A 22,918-nucleotide genomic window follows, 5' to 3' on the forward strand; every position below is an offset into this window, starting at 1 on the left:
GAGAAAAATTTATGACAACTAGCCCTGGTCTCCTCTATTTATTACATATACAGGTGCATCTCAATAAATTAGAATGCTGTGGAAAATTTCATTTATTTCAGTAATTCAACTCAAATTGTGAAACTCATGTATTAAATAAATTCAATGCACACAGACTGAAGTAGTTTAAGTCTTTGATTCTTTTAATTGTGATGATTTTGGCTCACATTTAACAAAAACCCACCAATTCACTATCTCAAAAAATTAGAATACATCATAAGACCAATAAAAAAAACATTTTTAGTGAATTGTTGGCCTTCTGGAAAGTGTGTTCATTTACTGTATGTGTACTCAATACTTGGTAGGGGCTCCTTTTGCTTTAATTACTGCCTCAATTCGGCGTGGCATGGAGGTGATCAGTTTGTGGCACTGCTGAGGTGGTATGGAAGCCCAGGTTTCTTTGACAGTGGCCTTCAGCTCATCTGCATTTTTTGGTCTCTTGTTTCTCATTTTCCTCTTGACAATACCCCATAGATTCTCTATGGGGTTCAGGTCTGGTGAGTTTGCTGGCCAGTCAAGCACACCAACACCATGGTCATTTAACCAACTTTTGGTGCTTTTGGCAGTGTGGGCAGGTGCCAAATTCTGCTGGAAAATGAAATCAGCATCTTTAAAAAGCTGGTCAGCAGAAGGAAGCATGAAGTGCTCCAAAATTTCTTGGTAAACGGGTGCAGTGACTTTGGTTTTCAAAAAACACAATGGACCAACACCAGCAGATGACATTGCACCCCAAATCATCACAGACTGTGGAAACTTAACACTGGACTTCAAGCAACTTGGGCTATGAGCTTCTCCACCCTTCCTCCAGACTCTAGGACCTTGGTTTCCAAATGAAATACAAAACTTGCTCTCATCTGAAAAGAGGACTTTGGACCACTGGGCAACAGTCCAGTTCTTCTTCTCCTTAGACCAGGTAAGACGCCTCTGACATTGTCTGTGGTTCAGGAGGAATATGACAACTGTAGCCAAATTCCTTGACACGTCTGTGTGTGGTGGCTCTTGATGCCTTGACCCCAGCCTCAGTCCATTCCTTGTGAAGTTCACCCAAATTCTTGAATTGATTTTGCTTGACAATCCTCATAAAGCTGTGGTTCTCTCGGTTGGTTGTGCATCTTTTTCTTCCACACTTTTTCCTTCCACTCAACTTTTTGTTAACATGCTTGGACACAGTACTCTGTTAACAGCCAGCTTCTTTGGCAATGAATGTTTGTGGCTTACCCTCCTTGTGAAGGGTGTCAATGATTGTCTTCTGGACAACTGTCAGATCAGCAGTCTTCCCCATGATTGTGTAGCCTAGTGAACCAAACTGAGAGACCATTTTGAAGGCTCAGGAAACCTTTGCAGGTGTTTTGAGTTGATTAGCTGATTGGCATGTCACCATATTCTAATTTTTTGAGATAGTGAATTGGTGGGTTTTTGTTAAATGTGAGCCAAATTTATCACAATTAAAAGAACCAAAGACTTAAACTACTTCAGTCTGTGTGCACTGAATTTATTTAATACAAAAGTTTCACAATTTGAGTTGAATTACTGAAATAAATGAACTTTTCCACGACATTCTAATTTATTGAGATGCACCTGTATAGCTATGTAATAATGTCTAAAAAATTTATTTATTTATTTATTTATTTTTTGACAATCTAGAGACTTAAATACACTCATTTTATGTAAAATTGTATTTCTTATATTTCAAAAATGATTGGATGAGTCGCGTTTGAAGCCATTGTAAAACAAAAAGACGATATATGCACACCTGTGTTTGGTAAAATGAACCACTTTCTGTCATTGAGAATTTAGCCTGCATTTACAGTATACACCTACCTAGCATGGGTTTTATTTTGTTTTTATTTTGTTTCACTCTTGGACTGAATTCACCTTTCATACACTATTAGTTTTTCTTTTTTTTTCTTTCATCGTTATGATTGGGCCTTTAATTGGGTTTAAGTTTAGTTAACTAGACACTAATCATGCCTTATATGCCCTTGTTATAATATTATCATTTATTTGTTTTCCTTTGAAATAATTTAGTGTGAAAGTTCACCATGTAGTGAGAAGTTTAAAATTAGGTCATTTGAAATAAACGTTGCCCTTAATGCTTTATTGCAGGACAGCTGTGACACACTCAGTGTTCTGCTGTATATGAAGTACATTGACCTCCCTTTGTGACTTCCTGTCAAATCAAATACACCTCTGTTATTGCTGTTTGGGTTATTGAGTGGAGGATGTCTGGTGGGTATTGTCACTGACCTCTAAGATATGAAATCACAAGGACTACTGGTGATAATACATACACACACACACACACACACACACACACACACACACACACAATGTTGGTGCGGCTATCCTTATGAGGACTCTCCATAGACATGATGATTTTTATACTTTATAAACTATAGATTCTATCTCCTAACCTTACCCCTAAACCTAACCCTCACAAAAAACTTTCTGCATTTTTACATTTTCAAAAGAACATCGTTTAGTGTTTTTTTTTAAAGTGATTTTAAATATGGGGACACTAGAAATGTCCTCATAAACCACATTTATAGCATAAAACCTAAAAACAAAAGTCCTCGTAAACCACCAACTTTTAAAAAAAAATTTTATCCTAATTTTTGACCCAATGTGCTAAGTTATGTATCACCATGCAGCAAATGTTCATACCCAGAAAACTTGTCTCGGTTACGTACGTAAACTTGGTTCCCTGAGGGGAACGAGATGCTCCATATTATCGCTGTGGGACACCGTCCGAGTGTCAAGTGGTCAGAAGCCCTTATACAATCACGGCAATTTATTGGCTGATGGCGCTTAAGCGACGTCCCCTAGGGAGCTATATCACGTGCTCCATAAAGGCGCTTGCTTTCGTGCCATCGAGTTAGGTTTTCTGCAAAATGCACTAGCCTATGCAGCTGCTAGAGAGTATGGACAGCTACGCAGTGTCTCGTTCCCCTCAGGGAACCAAGGTTGCGTACGTAACTGAGATGTTCCCTTTCGGAGAACTTGAGCTGTGTATGATCGCTGTGGAAGCGAATACATTCACGCCATGCAAACAGTAGCTGCCAGCTGTCTAAGCCTGTGTGGCAAGCATATAGCGGTGCACAAGTGAGCTAAAGCATCTGAATAAAAAGGAATTATGAATTTACTCCTGTTCCAACAGAGAGAACCTGGGAAGCAGAAGTCAATTTCTCCAGATTATAAAATCTATCAAACGTTTGTGGAGAGGACCACCCTGATGCCATACAAATGCCATCTTGCCAAAGCCCATGAGGATGCCATGCTCCTCGTAGAATGGGCTCGAATACCCGAAGGTGAAAGTAAACTGCACGCTCTGTAAGCATTCGAAATAGCATCAATAAGCCAATGAGACAGTCTTTGCTTGGACACCGAAGCACCTCTGTTGTGGCCACCGAAGCACACAAACAACTGTTCTGACTTATGACACTGGCTAGTACGGTCAACATAAACTCGCAATGCCCGAACTGGGAAAAGCATATGTATCCTTTCATGCTCCTCTGATTCAAATGGGAGAGGAGAGAAAGCCTGAACATTAATGGTCTGCGAGCGAAAAGGTGTACAAATAACCTTGGGAACACAACCTTTGAATACCCTGGTGCAAAATTCATACACAAAGGAAATGCAAATCACAGACTCTCTTAAACAATGCCACTACCAGTGCCGCCTTGAGAGTCAAAAACTTATCAGTAACTGTTGTCAAGGGCTTGAACGGAGCACCCGAGAGCGCCTCTAAAACATCAGATAAATCCCATAAAGGAACGCAGATGGAATGAAAAGGTCTAAGCCTGCATACCCCATGCATAAATTGAGAGACAAGTGAATGTCTACCGACAGAGACAGAGATTGATTAGCGCATGTTCAGCAGCTATTGTGGCAACTTAGACTTTAAGCATTGTTGGGGCAACCCTGGCCCCGAAACGCTCCTGCAAAAATTCCAGCACTGTACTGACAGGGCAGTGAACTGGATTGTCACTTCACACTGTACACCAAGAAGCAAAAATATGCCACTTAAACGTATATAGCCTCCTCGTTGATGGAGCTCTAGCATTAGAATGGTAACCACAGCGGGCGATAAACCATCATTCAAAAGAGCGCCCCATTGAGGGGCCATACCTATAACTTCCACAAGTCTGGCCCGGGGTGCCAATTGCTACCCAGTGCCTGAGACAACATGCTCACTCTGACTGGAATCTCCCAAGGTGCCTTTTACAGGAGAGAGACCAGAGTCGAAAACCATACTTGAGATGGCCAGTACGGCGTCACTAACAGAAGCCGAACCCGATCCTCCCGAACCCTCTGCAGAACTGTGTGCAGCAGACTGATTGGTGGAAATGTGTAAAGATGCACTGTCAGCCACTGATACACTACCACATCGATGCCCAGTGGTGCCGGGGGTGAGAGAGAAAACCAGAGGGGACAGTGCAACGTCTCGCTTGAAGCAAACAGGCCCCCTTCTGCTCTGCCGAACCTTCTCCAGATTTGTTCCATAATCTGAGGATGTAATGTCCACTCTCCAGGTGTCAGACCCTGTCTGGACAGGAGATCCACCCCCAAGTTCAAACGGCCCGGAACATGTACAGGTCATAGAGACAGTACATTGTCCCTTGCCCACAGAAGAATGCAACGTGCCAGCCTCAGCATGGCATGAGATTGTATCCCTCCCTGGCGATTGATGTAGAACACCACCGTCCTGTTGTCCGACCAGATGAGGACATGGCTGTCCTGAGTCTCTGGAAGGAAAAACCTTAATGCCAGCAGCACCGTGAGCATCTCCAGCCAGTTTATGTGCCAATATTGCCGTTGGCCCGTCCAGACCCAATAGGCTGGACAACCTTTGTGTACAGCACCCCAACCCGTGGAGGAGGCATCTGTCACTATCACCTTGTGGCGACACACCTGCCTGACATTAGGAGGCGGGTCCGTTTCCATGGCAGCAGAGTTTAGTAGCACCCACACGTCACTCTGAATGGACAAAGCGCATGTGTCAGTGGTTGAAGTCCCTTTGTGAATTTCTGGCATAATGACAGAATGGAAGCTGGAGACAGGCACAGCTGCATCGCTTGTGAGTCCAGCTCCACTCCTAGAAACAGAATCTGTTGCCTTGGCAACAGGGTGTTCTTGTCTATGTTTACATGCAGCCCTAGAATGCTCAAATGGCTGAGAACGACATCTCGATGTTGGGCAGCCAAAGTCTCTGAGTGAGCTAACACCAAACAATCATTGAGATAATTCAAAATGTAGATGTCTTAAAGCCTCAAGGACATCAGAGATGCAACCATGCATTTTGTGAAAGTGCGTGGTGCCAGTGCAAGTCCAAAAGGAAGGACACAAAATTGGTACGCTTTGCCCCCGAAAGCGAATCTGAGAAAACTCCTGTGCTTTGGCACAATCTGAATATGGAAATAAGCATCCTTAAAATCTATTGTCACAAACCAGTCCCCCAGCTGTACTTGTGACTTTATTTGTTTCTGTCTCAGCATTCTGAATTGACATTTCATTAGGATGAAATTCAAACGTTTCAAATCCAGAATGGGACACAAGCCGCTGTCTTTTTTGGGACCAGAAAATAAAGGCTGTAAATGGCATCCTGAACAGAAACGTCTGTCGGAACAACCCCATTGAATACTGGCGGAGCCCGCCTGAATTTAATGACATAACCATGCTCTACTGTTCAAAGTACCCAGTTTGAAATGCTCTACAACTGCTGCCAAGCTGCTTGACGGACAGACAGAGGAATTAATGCATGGCTCTCGCCTGTAGCATGACCAATAGACAGTGCACTTGGCTTACTTTTGGTGACTGCCCCACATAGCAGAGGGGGGCATTCACGCCTCTACTACTGTGGCTGGTTGAATGGGATTTAATAATGTTATTGCCTTTATTGTATTCAGTCATAAATTATGAGCACCCTGAAATGCATTTACAGCAGGGACGCCGAAAGAATAAACCTTTTCCCTGGTATTTTTAACGGGGAAGAGTGTGTGAACATTGGGGGCAATGTTCATTTGAGAAAACTGGTTCGTCACAACGGCCCCAGCATTCTTTATGGGGAGACAACGTGTGGTGCTTAAGTTCACTGTGTGTTTTGTGTACACTTGTGATTGATTAACATTGAATTATGTTATGCAAGTCTCAAGACCTTTGGTCATGGAGACAGAAGCTGAATTCGGGATTCTGTTTTTAATGTTCGCTCCCCAGTGCAAGCTGCAGGGGGAAACTGAACCATATTCTGGCTGTCGGGTGTTCAAGGTTTATACAATGGCAAACTCATCCAGATATTGCCTGAAGGGTAAACAGGAGATAAACGGATACGTTTTTACGGTCCAGTTTCGTTCACTGAATGGGGGCTCACCCTTCGTTTCACCACAAGTCAGTCAGGCTCACTTCTGGTGTCCTGCCGGCTGTTTAAAAGGGTCCGGGCCAACATTCAAACGTCTACATGGACGCACCCGTGATGGCAGGAATGTACGAGGACCCCAATCCCTCTGAGGAGGTGCAAAACTCGTGTCTGGTACCTTATGTGGCTCTCTGGTGGGACGTTGCGAAGATGCCAATCGTGAGTGCACTGGAGCTGCAGTGGGATTTTCTCTATCTCTGTGAGGATGCATCTGCTGAAACGCGGTAGTCTGCTGTTTTACAGCACAGAATTTTCCACCACCGGCTGGACTGCGTCACCAAACAGCCCATATTGTGACACAGGGGCATTCATTAGGAAGGCCTTGTCATGAATATCCATGAGAATAAGCCCCAGATGGCATTCCGCTGCCACGAGGCCCACCATATTCCGACCAACAGCACGATCAATGTGTTTGGTAGCGCTCAGCACCAAATCAGAAGCCCGGCGTAGTTCCATGATGGCCTCAGCATCCAGCCCAGCTCCCTCATCTATATCCCTCAAAAAATGGGCTTGGTAGGCTTGCAAAACTGTCAGCATGTGCAAAGCCAAAACCGCTTGACCCAAAGCCAGGTAGGCCTTGTTCAACAAGGACGAAGTCATCCTTCGAGGGAAGAGTAGGCCTCGACTTCCATGTGGCCACCAAAGAAGGAGAGAGATGGGCCGCCAGTGTCTCCTCCATCACTTTTAGAAAACTCTGAGGCCGATTGGTTTGTAATCCTAGCCGAGTAAGGTTGATCCCAGAGCTTCGAAATCTCCCGATGGAGGTCTGGGGAAAAAGGGAGTGGCCTACGAGGTGTAGTTGCATGTTTGCCCATTAAGAAACATCCAAGATGGATTTATGATCCTCCGACTGTATTTCATCCGGCCAGTCCAGGTGTAGTTTCCCCACTGCATGTGTAATAACCTTCAGCAACTCCGTATAAGTTACCGAGGGCCTGGAAATCCGACCGCTAGGAGGCAAGGCCTCAGCTTGGCCGCCGGCGAAATCCTTGGAATACGACGCTGCCGTAGACATGGCGTCCTCGTCCTCAGCGCCAAAAGGAAAATGCTGTGCGGGCCTCAGGGCTAGGGTGCAAATGCCCGCGTGTAAACTCAACAGGAGAACATTGAGCCAAATCTAGGGAGAGTGACAGAGAGAACCAAAGTTCGGCCTGCTGCTCAGCTCCCATCTCCTCGGCGTCCGTGCCGGCCTCCCACGAGTCGCCTGTGCGCGCTGGAAGACACGCAGCCAGTACGAGCATGCGGCTTGACTGAATCCCTTGAATGCCTTTCGCGGAGCGTCCTGACGTTCATCAAATCACATTGTGGGCAATCCAAACCCACCAACGCGGCCTCCGTGTGGCGAAACCCCAGACAGGAAACACACATATCGTGGGAATCCTCACCAATGATGAACTGCGTACACGGAGGTAAGCACTTCTTAAAATCCATCCTGTGTTGCCACTCAAAAGGGAGAAATAATAATCCTCACTTCGACGTGAGTTGCTAGTACAACACGGGCCAGACAAGATTGTGCAATGAAAAACAGAAAATCTGACTGGCACGAAAACAAGCGCCTTTATGGAGCCTGTGATGTAGCTCCCTATGGGGCATCACTTAAGTGCTGTCAGTCAGTAAATTAGTGTGATTGTATAAGGGCTTCAGGTCACACGACATTCGGATGGTGTCCCACAGTGATCATACGCAGCTCGAGTTCTCAGAAAGAGAACTGACATGCTTTGCCTTTGAAATCAAATTATTTTTGATCTCCAGCTAGCAAGACTTCTTTACATTTGCAAAGAAGTAAGTGAAAGAAAGCTGTATTTGTCGCAGTACTGTTTTGGTTAGGGTTTGGGTTTGGGTTAGGACTATATTAATGTAATTACTACTGAAATGTTTCTGAAAATCAGATAGTCTGTGCTTTTAATGTCACATCCATTCAAATGTTTAATTGGCAGAATGTTTGCACAATAAGTCGCACAAAAGTACTCATGCGCATGCCTGTAGTTCCAGCTTCAGCCACTGGGAGACATTCTTTGGAAATTCTGAAAGCATAGAATGATTTTTGCAGGCAAAAATAACTTGTCTCCTTTCACAGATTTTCCCGTGAGATCAGTCAGTAGTGTTAATGGAGTCAATAAACAGTGAGCATGTTGTGTGATTTAAGCATGCTGAAAGATTATTTTTGCTAAACTTGTTGCTGTGATATACAGTATTTGTGTGTACGCTGCTGTTGTACCAATATTAAATGTAAAAACAGGTATTAGATCATTACTTTAAAGGGATAGTTCACCCAAAAATGAAAATTCTCTCATCATTTACTCACCCTAATGCCATCCAAGATGTTTACGACTTTCTTTCTTCTGCTGAACACAAACAAAGATTTTTAGAAGAATATCTCAGCTCTGTAGGTCCATACAATGCAAGTGAATGGTGATCAGACCTTATAGCTCAAACAAATCACATACACATATAAAACATAGAAGTAATCCATTAGACTCCAGTGTTTAAATCCATGTCTTCAGAAGCGATATAATAGGTGTGAGTGAGAAACAAATTAAAATCTCCACTTTCACTTTTACACCTGAAAGCCACATGTGGTGCCTGTTTAGTTTGACTTTCACATCTGAAAGTGAATGTGAAAATGGAGATTTAGAGTAAAAAAAGGACTTAAATATTGTTCTGTTTCTCACCCACACCTATCATATCGCTTCTGAAGACATGGATTTAACAACTGGAGTCAAATGAATTACTTTTATGTTTCCTTTATGTGATTTCTGGAGCTACAAAGGTCTGATCACCATTCACTTGTGTTGTATGGACCTACAGAGCTGAGATATACAGAGCTTGTGTTCTGCAGAAGAAAGAAGGTAATACACATCTGGGAAAGCATAAGGACTGACTAATGAGCTTCATACATGGTTAGGATTAGGGTGGGGGTGGGGTTTGGGCATCTGCTGCCTGCTAGGAACAAACCGTGGCCCTTATGTACCATGGGTGCATGAGGGTGAGTAATTGATGAGAGAATTTTCATTTTTGCGTTAACTATCCCTTTAACGTGTTGTTGTTTTGCTTCAGTGATTCTCTGTGGGTCAAATAATAGCTGAATGGCTTGAAGAACAAATTAAACATTTACATATCCAGTAAAACGTTCAAATTAGAAATATTTAGGAACATTATCATGAGAAGTGCTGCAACACAAAGTTCCAGAATTGCTCAGAACAGTGCAAAAGTATGAGCTTTTGTACAGAGAATTAGTTGAGACACTGTGAGAAAGAGAAGGGAGAATTTCTTTTGTTTTTGTTTTTTAAGAATAAGAAAGGGTAACTGAATTCATAGTGGTATGTCAAGTGTTTACAGGAGATATTGTTATATGCAAATTTTAAGACGATGAAAACTAAGATGACAAAAATAAAATGTGAATCAGACATATTTGTAATGATGTGTGTTTTCTGCAGATCATCGATGAGGAAGATACACAGTTCATGATGAACTGCCCCCCTGCAGTAACAGAGAGCACCCCCCGCAGGAGGACCAGAATACAGGTGTTCTGGACAGCGCCCCCTCCAGGCAGCGGCTGTGTACTGCTGAAGTAGGTGTCAGTGTTACAGAGTTCTGACTATATTGCATTAGATTTAAAGTCAGTTGTGGAATATTCTTCTTAATATTGCCAATCTCCAACCATAAAGACATTCCATTGTTCTTGGAATATGTTGTATAAGGAATCAAAACTGCAATGCTTCCATTAGCTTATCAGATGTTCGATTGACGACGGGGCTGTTCCCTTGTAACCAAATTGCAGAGTATAAAAAATGCTATGCAATGCTAGCATTTGTTCTGCAGCTGTGCCATTATCAAAAGAGAGTATATGTTAGTATTTAACACTACTGTCTCTGCAAACGTTTGATAAACAAGTTTTATTATCGTGTAATGTAGGAACTTTGACTTATTGTTTCTTTTTATTTGCCTATAAGTGAAGGTTTATTAGCTATTTTGTACATCTCCCTGGAGACCAACATGTTTGCATGACATCATGCACCTGTATCTTGAAATCAAAAATGGAGTTGTGGATTACAAGTAGGAAGTTGGATATTCCGACTTTCCGAGTTGAATGGAATGCAGCAATATTATCAAATGTTTTGACACACTTGACCCAATTTATGTTTCTAATTAGCTTAAATAATGCTTAAATGATTGAAATTAGTTTTGCAGACAAATATAAATTGTCCCTACATATAAATTTGTTGGGGCTAAAAAAATATATTTTTAAAGTTCAGAATTAAAAGTTCAGAATTAAAGTTCAGAATACAGTGCAGATCATCACTGCTGGACATTAATAACAGGGTACAGGTGTTTAGGCAGAAAGCTGAGAGAACAGGAAGAGATTATGACTGTACAGTGATGCACTTGTTTTTCAGATGGAATGCTCTTCTAAAAGCAGGGTTGGGCACAATTCAAGATTTAAGAATTGACTTCTTTTCGATTCATGAGTTTAAATTAAATTGAATTGCAACAACCCACAGGATTTTGAATTGGAGTTTGAATTGGAATTATAGGATGAGGAATTTAATGTATTGTAATTCAACAGTCACAAAAAAGTTTTGTGACAAAACATAAGCAATTATATCAAAGTATGTATGTATCCATGTATATTGTTCGGTAATTGTTAACGAAAATTATATAATATATATTTAAATACATAATTGTTTTATTACATAAATGTATAAATTACAAATAAGTCATTATAGAATAAATTAATTATCAAATAAATAAAATGCAAATATGAAAAGTCATTTCTAACATTGACATTTTAAAATAATAAACTACCCCATACAGTATCTGCCCCATACTGCCCCATTTCTGGCACTATGGAAAATTGTTATCGAAAAAAAAAATATATGTATCATTTAAAACTGCACTTACAGCATTTGTATGGATTTCTTTGAATTTCAATTTTTAATTCTACCACTTTAAATTCCAATTCTGCATCCTGTTCAAATGACCTCCTGTCAAGTTTAATTTATTAATTTAATTGGAATATATTATTGTTATTATTATTTTTCAGATTTATTTAATCAGGAAAGAAGCCTCTCTGAGATTAAAAATCTCTTTTACAGGAGTGTCCTGGCCATGAAAATAGTTACGAACACATACAACATGTATCAATAATAAAACAAAAAACAAAAACAAACGAGAAAGTGTAAGAGCATAAACACATTCTCAATTCTGTTCTGAATGGCACACAACCCAAAACTTAGTTGTTAGTCATGTGACTTAATAAGGCTTGCTCTCTGGTGATAGAGGGGCTCTCATGAGACTCAACACAAGCTCAGAGTTCCAGGACATAAAGTATGAAATGAAAAAGATTGTGTGTGTGTCTTACAGTGGTTGGCAAAAAAAAAAACATAAAAAAATAAAAATAAAAAATAAAAACGGGTGGAGTGCAGAGGGCATGAAAACAGGTGCAATACAAAAGAATGTTGGAAATGGAAGCATCAAACCAGCATGAGCGCTGGAGAGGGTGAACTCGAGCATCCAGGATGTGGAGAGGTAAAGGAGAACAGGGCACGAGTGTGGGTAATGAGTGGAGATCCATGGTGTGGTTGTTGAAATCACAGCTTTGCCATCAGTGAAGTCCAGAGGGGATGCTGCGAGCAGAGGCACTCTGTGAAATCAAAACTTTCTCTTTCTCCAGTTTACTCCAAAAAGTCTCGGAAGTTAAAGCAAAAGAGTGAAAAACTAGCTTGACACTGCAAAATTGAAAGAGTGCAAGAAACTTTTTCTGGTTTGGAATTTATTATTTTTTCATGCCCCCTGAGCTCCCCTACAGCTGAAATGTCATGATAAAGATCTTGATCCAAAAGAGAGACAAGGGAACCTGAAAAGCCACTGGCTAAAAAAAAACAAAATTCACACAAACAGGATCATACAAAAGAAATATCAAATTTAGCAATATTACACAAACACGAGTGCCACAGGTAACCATAACCATGCAGATATCTACTATAACAGCACGGTTGAGGTACCCATCCCTGCTAAATGTGGTCTGTAATCATTCCGCTCCAACTATAGTCCAGGTTTTCCATTCCATATCTCCGCATTCTTGTGAGAGAAACAAGATCCGAGTGATCCTGGAGCGAGAGAAAACACAGACACACCTACTTTAAATAACATGCTTCTCGCTTCAGACAAAATCTATCCACATATTTGGTACAGTAGCGGGGAGACGAGACACTATTGAGGTGGACTTTATTAACAAGTTAGTGAGGTAGGATGAGGGAAAATGAGAGTCTAAAAGTATCGTGGACAGTGTTGGGTAATGTTACTTTTAAAAGTAACTCGTTAGAATATTGCATTACTCCTTAAAAAGTAACTTAATTAAAAAGCTCTTTTTATGGAAAGTAAAGCGCTACGTTACTTTTGCATTATTTTTGCATTACTTTTTTCTCACCGCCACTCTCTCTTCTGCTATGCTATGCATTCCATACAAATAAGCCATGCATTGCATACAAGAGACATTACAGGTCATGCTAGCTACTGTACAACACTCTTTTAAAAACAACATGCTAAACAAACAGATATTTGGAAAGTCTACAGTCAGTAGGTCTTCACGTCATATTTGTAATAAGACTCAATAACAGGAATATGCATGATTTGTTTTTCCATCGATATGACAGCCAACATGAATGATAAAGACTAACCACTGTCTTACCTAATGCAACAAAGTTCAACATCTGAACCTGCATCATATGTCATCATATGCGGTGCCCATCGACAATGCCAGAGTCAACTTGAGATGTTTTTCACAAGTCAGGAGACAATTCTGTGGGGAATGCCAAATTAACATGTTCACGGAATTCTGATGAATAAATGAATATTTTTCACTTAAGTCATCTAAGTGCAAGCTTTTTTGAGTTGATCTACGGTGCGTACTGCAGACATCCTACTGCAAACGTGCATGTTGATACGACTTGAATGGAATCATTTTTAATGCTACCAAATTGTCATAAAAATGGTATGTTTCACAAATCACATTACTTGTTTATTATAAAACAAAAATGTCAAAAATGTAAGAAATTAAGACAATTTGTCTGCGTACACAAACCATGTAATACGTTGCTCACAGCCGCTGATCCAGAGTCAGCTTTTCTCCTCCCATTCTCCCTGTTAAGGGGAGCTCTAACTCGGAGCAATTTGGCTGTATAAGTCAGTGAATTGAGCGAGTATTTCACCCTGTGTATCATGTCTTGGCCAGTGGAAGACTAGTCTTATAATCCCTCTGCCTAAATTTACAGGTTTACAGATTTTTTAATGCAGCGTGTATTTACACATGAATCGATCATGTTTCACTCAAACGAATGTTGAATGTTAAATACTTCAACACAGAGCAGTTCTAATGCAAACTGGGTTATAGGCAGCTTTAAAAAAAAAAAAGCAGTTTGGATGCACAAAAAGTCAGCGATCATTCCATGCTGCATGTAACTGTATAATCATGCCGTGGCCATGGGATGACTTCTCCGGGCTTATGCCTGTGCTATATTATACCACGAAAATGTGTGTTTACACACTTTTAAATGCAGTCTACATGAATCAGTTGTGAGAATGTTGCCTTATGAGGACACATTTCTTAACTTTATGACCGTTGCTCATGTAAGCTCCAGTGAACAAAAAAATCAGCTGCTGCAAATGATGAGTACAGCTGGATTCCACTGAAGCGTTCAGATTTACATTCCTTTACCAGCAATATTTTGCAGTTTTTAAAACATAAATCTCAGGGTGGGTTTAAAGAAGAGATGTTGTGCTCTGCCCATCACTGATACTCTCTAGAACTACAATATCCATCATGCGCACACATACTACAACTTCATCGTGCATCTCTGGTAATCAAGCCTCCCACTCTCTAGAACTACAATGCCGATCATGCACTATGTCTCCTCCGTGAAGTTTGCACACATTTACTCCTGGTTTATTGCAATACGGGGAAAGGAGAGGTGTACAAAAGCAACATGTTACTTATTTAAAAAGTAACTCTGTTATTATGGAATAAAATAAAATAAAAATCGTGCTACTTTACTCATTACTCGAAAAAAGTAATCTGATTACGTAACACATGTTACATATAACGTGTTACCCCCAAAACTGATCGTGGAGCAGGTAGTGTTGAGTAGTGAGGGTTTTCCACAGTGGGCAGGTGAAAAGAGAATCGGGAAGTGGAGTTGGGTGGCTGCAGCCTTCTGGGGAGTGCGATTAGTCTGAGCCTGTGAATATAGAGGGACAGTGGTAAGTCTCTGCATGGAGTCAGTGCTCACCAGTGTGCTACTCCACCAGACGAGGTGTTTGGAGAATCCTGGTTGCCCAGGGTGGCACATGCTTGTTAGCTGAAGGCTCACCACAATATTAAAAATCAGCACCCTTGGAACGACACTTGTCCAATCAGATTAGAGGACTGCATAAATTAACCATAACCCCTATCCTAACCCTAACCCTGTCAATCACTACAATCTGTTGTAATATTGTTCTATTTTATTTTTTATTTTATTTTTTTATGGTGGCTAAACAATATAATTGAATTTAAAATCAAATGTATTTTCTCCAAAGAGTAATTGATTTGTAATGATAACTAATACAGTTTTAAAGACAAACCTACCGTGTGCTTGGATGTTGTTAATTAATGGTATATGCTCCTGTTAAAAAAAATATATATATATATATATAAAAATAAAAAATTGTGGTATTATTGTGTTCAATAGTCGAATTCCTTGTGAAGAACTACATTACCCATGAATCCTGAAGGGAAATATCAACTAATCAAAGAGTTGCTGCAATCAAACTACTGAGGAAAAAATATATAAAAATAAAGCCAAGAAGCAATCTCTAAACACTCGCAAACTACTGTGTATATCTGAATATTTTGCAATGCGATTCAAATTTATTGTTTCTATACTTAAAATAAACAACTTAAAATCAATCATTTTATATATTTTTTATTTGATTATGTCATTTGCAATACTTCATGGGATTGTAGTTCATTCCTTCATGAAAGACGTTAAGTTCACAGTCTTGCACATTTGTCTTTTTGTCCGATTTTCAAATACTTTTTTGCTTCAAATCAAAGATTGTAATAATGTGATTAACCTTGGAGTTGGTTGCTTTGGTTCATGGCTTACAAATCTTATATGAAGGATTTTATTAAATACCAAGGAAAACAAAATTTGAAAAATATTTTCAGAGCCAAGTGGGTGGGCACTGTTTGCTCTATTGTGCATGATTCATCTGTGCACATTATTTTGCAGAAATAAATGTGTATCTTTTACTTTCATCAAAATGAAATAACTTCTGAATACCCTCTGAAACAACTTTCTGTTTTGGCTAACTTTACTAAGGCCAGCAATGTTTCAGAGGGAACTAGTTCTCCGACTGCAAATTCCGGTGTGGAACGGCCACTTTTCACAATCCGATCAGTTCCAGATTTTTCTTGTTGATCATTCTGTTGAACTGTTGAAGTTGTTTTTTCCCCTGCAATTTTCTACACATTGCTGCTAAGACATGGAAAGAGCGAGGACAGTTCTAGGAGAGCACGCTCGATGTCTGCACACTCTAATGCACTCAAGCAACCGTGCCTCAGCGCGTTCAGTATATTATGTGCTTGCGCATCTTTGCGAGCTAAATATAATCATGCTCTCTCGTCTCTGAGTGCACGGTTAGAAGACTTTGTTCGCTCAGTGTAATTTTTGTGGTCTCTTGCTTGATGTTTGCTTACACTAACGTTATAAATGCAGCAGTGGCCCGAATCTCTCTCACACTGGTCCCGGGCCATTGGGTAGATCTTATTGTCGAGCCCTGAAAAAATAAATAAATAATGAAATAGAAATAAATGAACACATCTCTGTCTGTATGCAGCTGTAGCTCCCCCTGATGTCGTTGATGTAGCCAGGGTTTGTTTCACCATGTTTAAGCAAACACACGCACACACACATACACACACGCAGAGCGGCACACTCATCAGTCAACCAATACGCTTGAATGTTACTACGGAGACTACTTTATAACATCGATTACCGAGGTGGCTGGCATGACGAAAACATAAAGATAGGTATTTAGCCAATGTACTAAACAAGGCAGTTTTGCACGGCACAGGACCTGACAACAGGTGAAATCGCATGTGCCGTTGTGCAACCAAGACGATGCTCGTATCGTGGTTTCATCGTGGTTAAAAACTTCAAGTCAAGTCACCCACATCATGTCTCTCACAGTTTACTAAAAACAGCATATCGAAATAAAAATACAGACAAATATGATTAATACTGGATATTAAATTCTTTAGGCATAACGTACAGTATCTACACGTCTTCTTCTGTAGTCTCTTGTGGTCCACAGAGTGTTGACAGCTTGAAGTGGTCCATAATAGCTTGATGTATTAACTTTTTAAATAGTTTACTTTTTGTTTTTTTTTTGTTTTTTGTGATAGCAGACAGCAACTATAAACAGATAAACAGCACCTATTTATTATTGTTTGACTATTTTCAAAGCATTGACAAGCTGCTTAAAATATGTTCTTTTATAACATTTGTCCACCATTCACAACATTCAACCATGCATAATAAAATATTAGGATATTTTGGGCAGCGAAATGTTTTGTTTATAATTTTATTATACACTATAAAATTTATTCAATGGCAGTTTGAGTATGAAGCTAAACTTCATGTAACGAGTTGATTTTAGTTGGTTATGACATTTTTATTTTAAAGTTTGATTGATTGATTGATTGATTTATTTAGTGTGTGTAAACCACTGGGTAACTTATGCACATCTTGTTTTTTTTTTTTTTTTTTTGCCTATATTTCTGACACTTCTGAAGGAAAATTCTATTAAATTTATGACAATATTATTATTCTCCATGTTTTTGTGGTTAAAGAAGAGCTCGGTGAAATGTTATATGGTGGGTATTTAAAGATTTCATAATGATTGCAGACCAACGTGTCTGCCGCTCAAGCAGATATTGTTATTATTATTATTATTATTATTATTATTATTGTTATTATTATTTTAAAGATAATAATTTTTTTTTTTTTTTTACTTTGCTTTAAAAAGTTGTGCTACTCTCTAACATGTGAATTTGTGCTTAAATATAATAGAATAAAAAATATAAATGCATATACAGTGCATCCGGAAAGTATTCACAGCGCTTCACTTTTTCCACATTTTGTTATGTTACAGCCTTATTCCAAAATGGATTAAATTCATTATTTTCCTCAAAATTCTACAAACAATGCCCCATAATGACAACGTTAAAGAAGTTTGTTTGAAATCTTTGCAAATTTATTAAAAATAAAAAACGAAAAAAATCACATGTGCATAAGTATTCACAGCCTTTGCCATGACACTCAAAATTGAGCTCAGGTGCATCCTGTTTCCACTGATCATCCTTGAGATGTTTCTACAACTTGATTGGAGTCCACCTGTGGTAAATTCAGTTGATTGGACATGATTTGGAAAGGCACACACCTGTCTATATAAGGTCCCACAGTTAACAGTGCATGTCAGAGCACAAACCAAGCCATGAAGTCCAAGGAATTATCTGTAGACCTCCGAGACAGGATTGTAAGGCACAGATCTGGGGAAGGGTACAGAAAAATTTCTGCAGCATTGAAGGTCCCAATGAGCACAGTGGCCTCCATCATCCGTAAATGGAAGAAGATTGGAACCACCAGAGCTTTGACTCTGCAGCCAAACTGAGCGATTGGGGGAGAAGGGCCTTAGTCAGGGAGGTGACCAAGAACCCGATGGTCACTCTGACAGAGCTCCAACGTTTCTCTGTGGAGAGAGGAGAACCTTCCAGAAGAACAACCATCTCTGCAGCACTCCACCAATCAGGCCTGTATGGTAGAGTGGCCAGACGGAAGCCACTCCTCAGTAAAAGGCACATGACAGCCTGCCTGGAGTTTGCCAAAAGGCACCTGAAGGACTCTCAGACCATGAGAAACAAAGATTGAACTCTTTGGCCTGAATGGCAAGCATCATGTCTGGAGGAAACCAGGCACCGCTCATCACCTGGCCAATACCATCCCTACAGTGAAGCATGGTGGTGGCAGCATCATGCTGTGGGGATGTTTTTCAGCAGCAGGAACTGGGAGACTAGTCAGGATCAAGGGAAAGATGAATGCAGCAATGTACAGAGACATCCTTGATGAAAACCTGCTCCAGAGCGCTCTGGACCTCAGACTGGGGTGAAGGTTCATCTTCCAACAGGACAATGACCCTAAGCACACAGCCAAGATAACAAAGGAGTGGCTCCGGGACAACTCTGTGAATGTCCTTGAGTGGCCCAGCCAGAGCCCAGACTTGAACCCGATTGAACATCTCTGGAGAGATCTGAAAATGGCTGTGCACCGACGCTCCCCATCCAACCTGATGGAGCTTGAGAGGTCCTGCAAAGAAGAATGGGAGAAACTGCCCAAAAATAGGTGTGCCAAGCTTGTAGCATCATACTCAAAAAGACTTGAGGCTGTAATTGGTGCCAAAGGTGCTTCAACAAAGTATTGAGCAAAGGCTGTGAATACTTATGTACGTGATTTTTTTTTTTTTTTTTTTAATAAATTTGCAAAGATTTCAAACAAACTTCTTTCACGTTGTCATTATGGGGTATTGTTTGTAGAATTTTGAGGAAAATAATGAATTTAATCCATTTTGGAATAAGGCTGTAACATAACAAAATGTGGAAAAAGTGAAGCGCTGTGAATACTTTCCGGATGCACTGTATACATTGACTGATCATTAACACGTTAGCTGAACATTGTATTGTTAGGCATACAGTACTGAATACTGTACTCTGTGTTATATTTTTTTATTTATTTATTTTTTGACAATGTAGGCTATATTTTGTACACATTATTATTATCATCTCACACTATTTGTCATTTATCAGTATGTATACCGTTAGTTGTCAAATTGAAAAACATTTAATATTCTCTTTTAACTGAAGACTACAAGTGTCTTTGGCTCATGTATAAATACAAACATTAAGCAGCTGCTGCAAGACGCACACGGACGCATCAGGGTTTTAGGTGCACGAGCAGTGCACAGAACTGCCCCGCATTGTGCCGTTTTCCACAAATTAACTAGACAATACTGTCATGTCCATGTTAAATGGCCCTAATATTATCAGTGGGCTTTTCCAGTGTTTTTGGATGTAGCATTTGCAGTTAAATCATAAGATGTAGCTTACTACTACTGTTGACTCATCTGTATGTATTTTCCCAAACCAATTGGCAGATAGAGACTCAGAAAGAAATCTCAGTATAGACTATTATATCTTTGATAGGGATAATTTTATATAAAACTAAACTAAATTGAAAGCAAATATTGAAAAAGAAGTAGAAATAAAAACTAAATTAAAATTTTAAACAATAATAACTCTGGTTGTAATCACTAACAACTGAATGTCAACAGAACGCAATAAGAAGTGTGTTGCAGGACAATTTTGTCTTCATACACCTAAAGCATTTGCTTTCATTCTGAAACCACTTTGAAGTCTGTTCAGCTGGATACTAATCAAAAAATGTACAGTATATATGAAATGCAACAGAGGTGTTTTTGTATTAACATTTATATTGACAAACTGTTGTAAAGGTTAAAATAACCTTAACATATTGATGTTGAGTTTACGGTTACAATTTTAATTCAGATTCATGAACAGATTCATTCGGACTCTGACTCAACTCGGACTCGGCCTGTTATGGACTCGGTCTTGAGTCCAACTTGGCCCCTTTTGGACTCAGACTCAACTTGGACTCAATTGTTTAAAGACTCGGACTTGACTTGGACTCGACTAAGGTGGACTCGAACACAACATTATCTTTTACTATAATGCATAATTTGATAAATGCTACATTTTAACACTTGTATTACAGACTAACCTACATTTACACACATATTCCAATGTGATTACCTTCCACAGTAGCTCACCTGATAGAGTGTTGGACTTTTGACTCGGAAGTCCGTGGTTCGAGACCAGTCAAGCATGCAAGCTGACACGTGAGACGAGAGTGTCGTAGAAGCGACACAAAATTATGTGGTTGCTTTCCATTTCTCATTTTGTTTTTGGACGTATCGTTTAGGTTAAAGTTTTAGGTTAGGGAGGTACGTTTTACTCATAAAACCTCTTATTATGACACCTTTTCACTCATTTTTGGCAACCCCCACTGGACATTTCACTAGGAAACAGCAGCCTAATGTGAAATAAGCCACGTATTTTCGTTTTGCTAAAATGTTGCCACAGTCACATAAAGTTAATAAGACCAGGCTACATTTAGAATGTTCCATCAGTCCAGTGTAGATAGCCTCAGGCCATTGTCATGTGCCACGTCGTGTCTACAGACATGCCTAGTGTACACATGGTGTTAATCTACATAAGCTAATGAGCTAATAAAATAATTTTTAGTCAAATTAATATTTCATGTCCATTTATTAATTTCTTTGGTAAGAAGTGGGATTATTACATAGTTGCTTACCAAACAGCTGATCTCAACTCAGACTTTTCTCCTAAAATTACTAAAAAAATAAAAATAGACTCAAATTAGACAACTTTTGACATTCAGTAAAGTTATAGAGCTATAAAATGAATGTGGAAAGCATCACTCTTGTAATTTGGTCTTGGAAGCCTTTTAATTGCAACATTTGAATCTGATCTTAGCACAGTTTGAAACATTGTCAAGATCACTTCTGAGACTCCAGAGGAGAAACATGAGGATACTGGGGTCTTTTTCTCTGGATAAAAAGTCTTCCAGGAGGAATAGTCTCCATTTGCTCTCCTTTTAATCTCATTTCCAAGATATTAAAGATATCTCATTTGTGATCTTTCTATCCTGTGGTTACTGCTTACAAGTGTTGAGAGTCTATGAAATCAACAATGGCTTTAATTGGGGTCAGACAGGCACACAAACAACAGAAATAAAAGCAATATCTGTTCAAGCTGCTCTCCGCAAGCGATTTTCCCTTATAAATGTGTGAAGTGAAGGCAAGGTGAAGTACTGAATGAAATACAGATGTTTTTCAGACCAATGGAGTCTCATTAGAGACCTCATGTTACAAGCAATTTTCCTAAAAGCCAAGACGAATAATCCAGTTTAACAGCCACAGGGTTAAATAATTACAGTATAATTAAATGCCATGATTTTTTAGTTTCCAGGTTCACCGTGTATATATAAATGGAATCTGCAAATTGTTTGACTGCAGCACAGATCTCATTGAAAGCATTTTTCTGGGTTGATGTGGACTTTTGAATTTGCATTATATAGCCCTGAGCACTGGCCTGAGAAGATATTTCTCTCTCTCTCTCTCCCTATCTCTCTCTCTTTCTCTCTTACACACACACACACACATTGTGAGAGAGGAGATTAGTATCAGCGTATAAAAGCAGGAAAGGGAGTATGCCCTTAATAACGTCTCATTGATAGAATTTAAATTGGATGTTAAATAAGCATTACCGCAGCTGATTGCTTGACCGCCCCTAAAAAGTGAGGAGGCTTTCTGGCAAAAGCACTCTTCTTCAGATATGTGAAATTGGGGTGATATTGAATTAGAGCATGCACAATTAGAGCGGTACCATCAGTACCTTTACATAAAATGGGATGTGGGTGGTATGTGTGTTTCAGGGTCTTTGTGTGTCTCCCTCTTTTGCTGTAATGTCTGTTCTATTGGCTTTGACCACCAGCCTTCTGACTGAACACTACCAATAGTGGTTGCGCTCACTGCTTCCTGCTGACTGAGACTCCCAAAAACATGGAGGTGCTATTTTAAGATTTAGTTGATTAGGTGGAAAATTACCTATCATGGTGGCGTGATTAATTGTGTATTTATTTTTCAATGCATTGTTTTTTATATAATTAACTGAATTAACATGTTAATTCAGCAGCCTTTAAAAAAAAGTATTTATGTCTCAATGATGTTCATTGGTCAAGGGGCTCTATTCATCATTGTCAATCTATGAAGTATCATGAGTATTATTTCTTTGCATTGGAAATTTAGCTGATTGTTTTTTGAACATGACTTTCAATCATTGTATTTTTGTTCTGCCTGAATTTTTCTTCTTCATATGAAGATTCTGCAAGTTTTAAATGGGCAGGGCTTCGCAAAAAATGGCCAGATAGTATTGTATGTGAGTGACAGCACTGCTCACTGCATAAAAAGAGCTGTATCCAGACCAATAGACTCCTGTAGAAACCGATGAATTTTGGACGTAATCAGAAAAGTACTGGCCGGGAGTGCCAAATTCCACAGGCCCGTATAAACCCGATTATATACCTTTTGGCATGTTAGTGACTGATGATTCCTTCTGTGTTATGCCCATTTGTTGCCATGATAAGTAATCCTCTTAAGTTGTCTGTCAGTGGACTTTTTCACACCTGAGTTGCATTTGCATTTCTCACCTTCTGAATAAAATGGTCACCACTATAGGTCATTTATCTCAAACAGGATTGGCTTCCCTTA

The 22,918-nt window shown here is 39.7% G+C and overlaps 1 protein-coding gene across 1 annotated transcript in view; it reads left to right on the forward strand.

Annotated features, from left to right (window-relative positions):
* LOC127417022 (spondin-1-like) overlaps positions 1 to 22,918 on the forward strand; it is a 313,995-nt gene that overhangs the window by 42,204 nt on the left and 248,873 nt on the right. The window contains exon 3 of the mRNA XM_051656706.1: positions 9,889 to 10,022. Coding sequence (XP_051512666.1) covers positions 9,889 to 10,022 — 134 coding nt within the window. The remainder of the gene's footprint in view (positions 1 to 9,888; positions 10,023 to 22,918) is intronic.

The sequence above is a fragment of the Myxocyprinus asiaticus genome, chromosome 26 (genome assembly GCF_019703515.2).
Source record: "Myxocyprinus asiaticus isolate MX2 ecotype Aquarium Trade chromosome 26, UBuf_Myxa_2, whole genome shotgun sequence".
In the NCBI taxonomy this organism is placed as follows: domain Eukaryota; kingdom Metazoa; phylum Chordata; class Actinopteri; order Cypriniformes; family Catostomidae; genus Myxocyprinus; species Myxocyprinus asiaticus.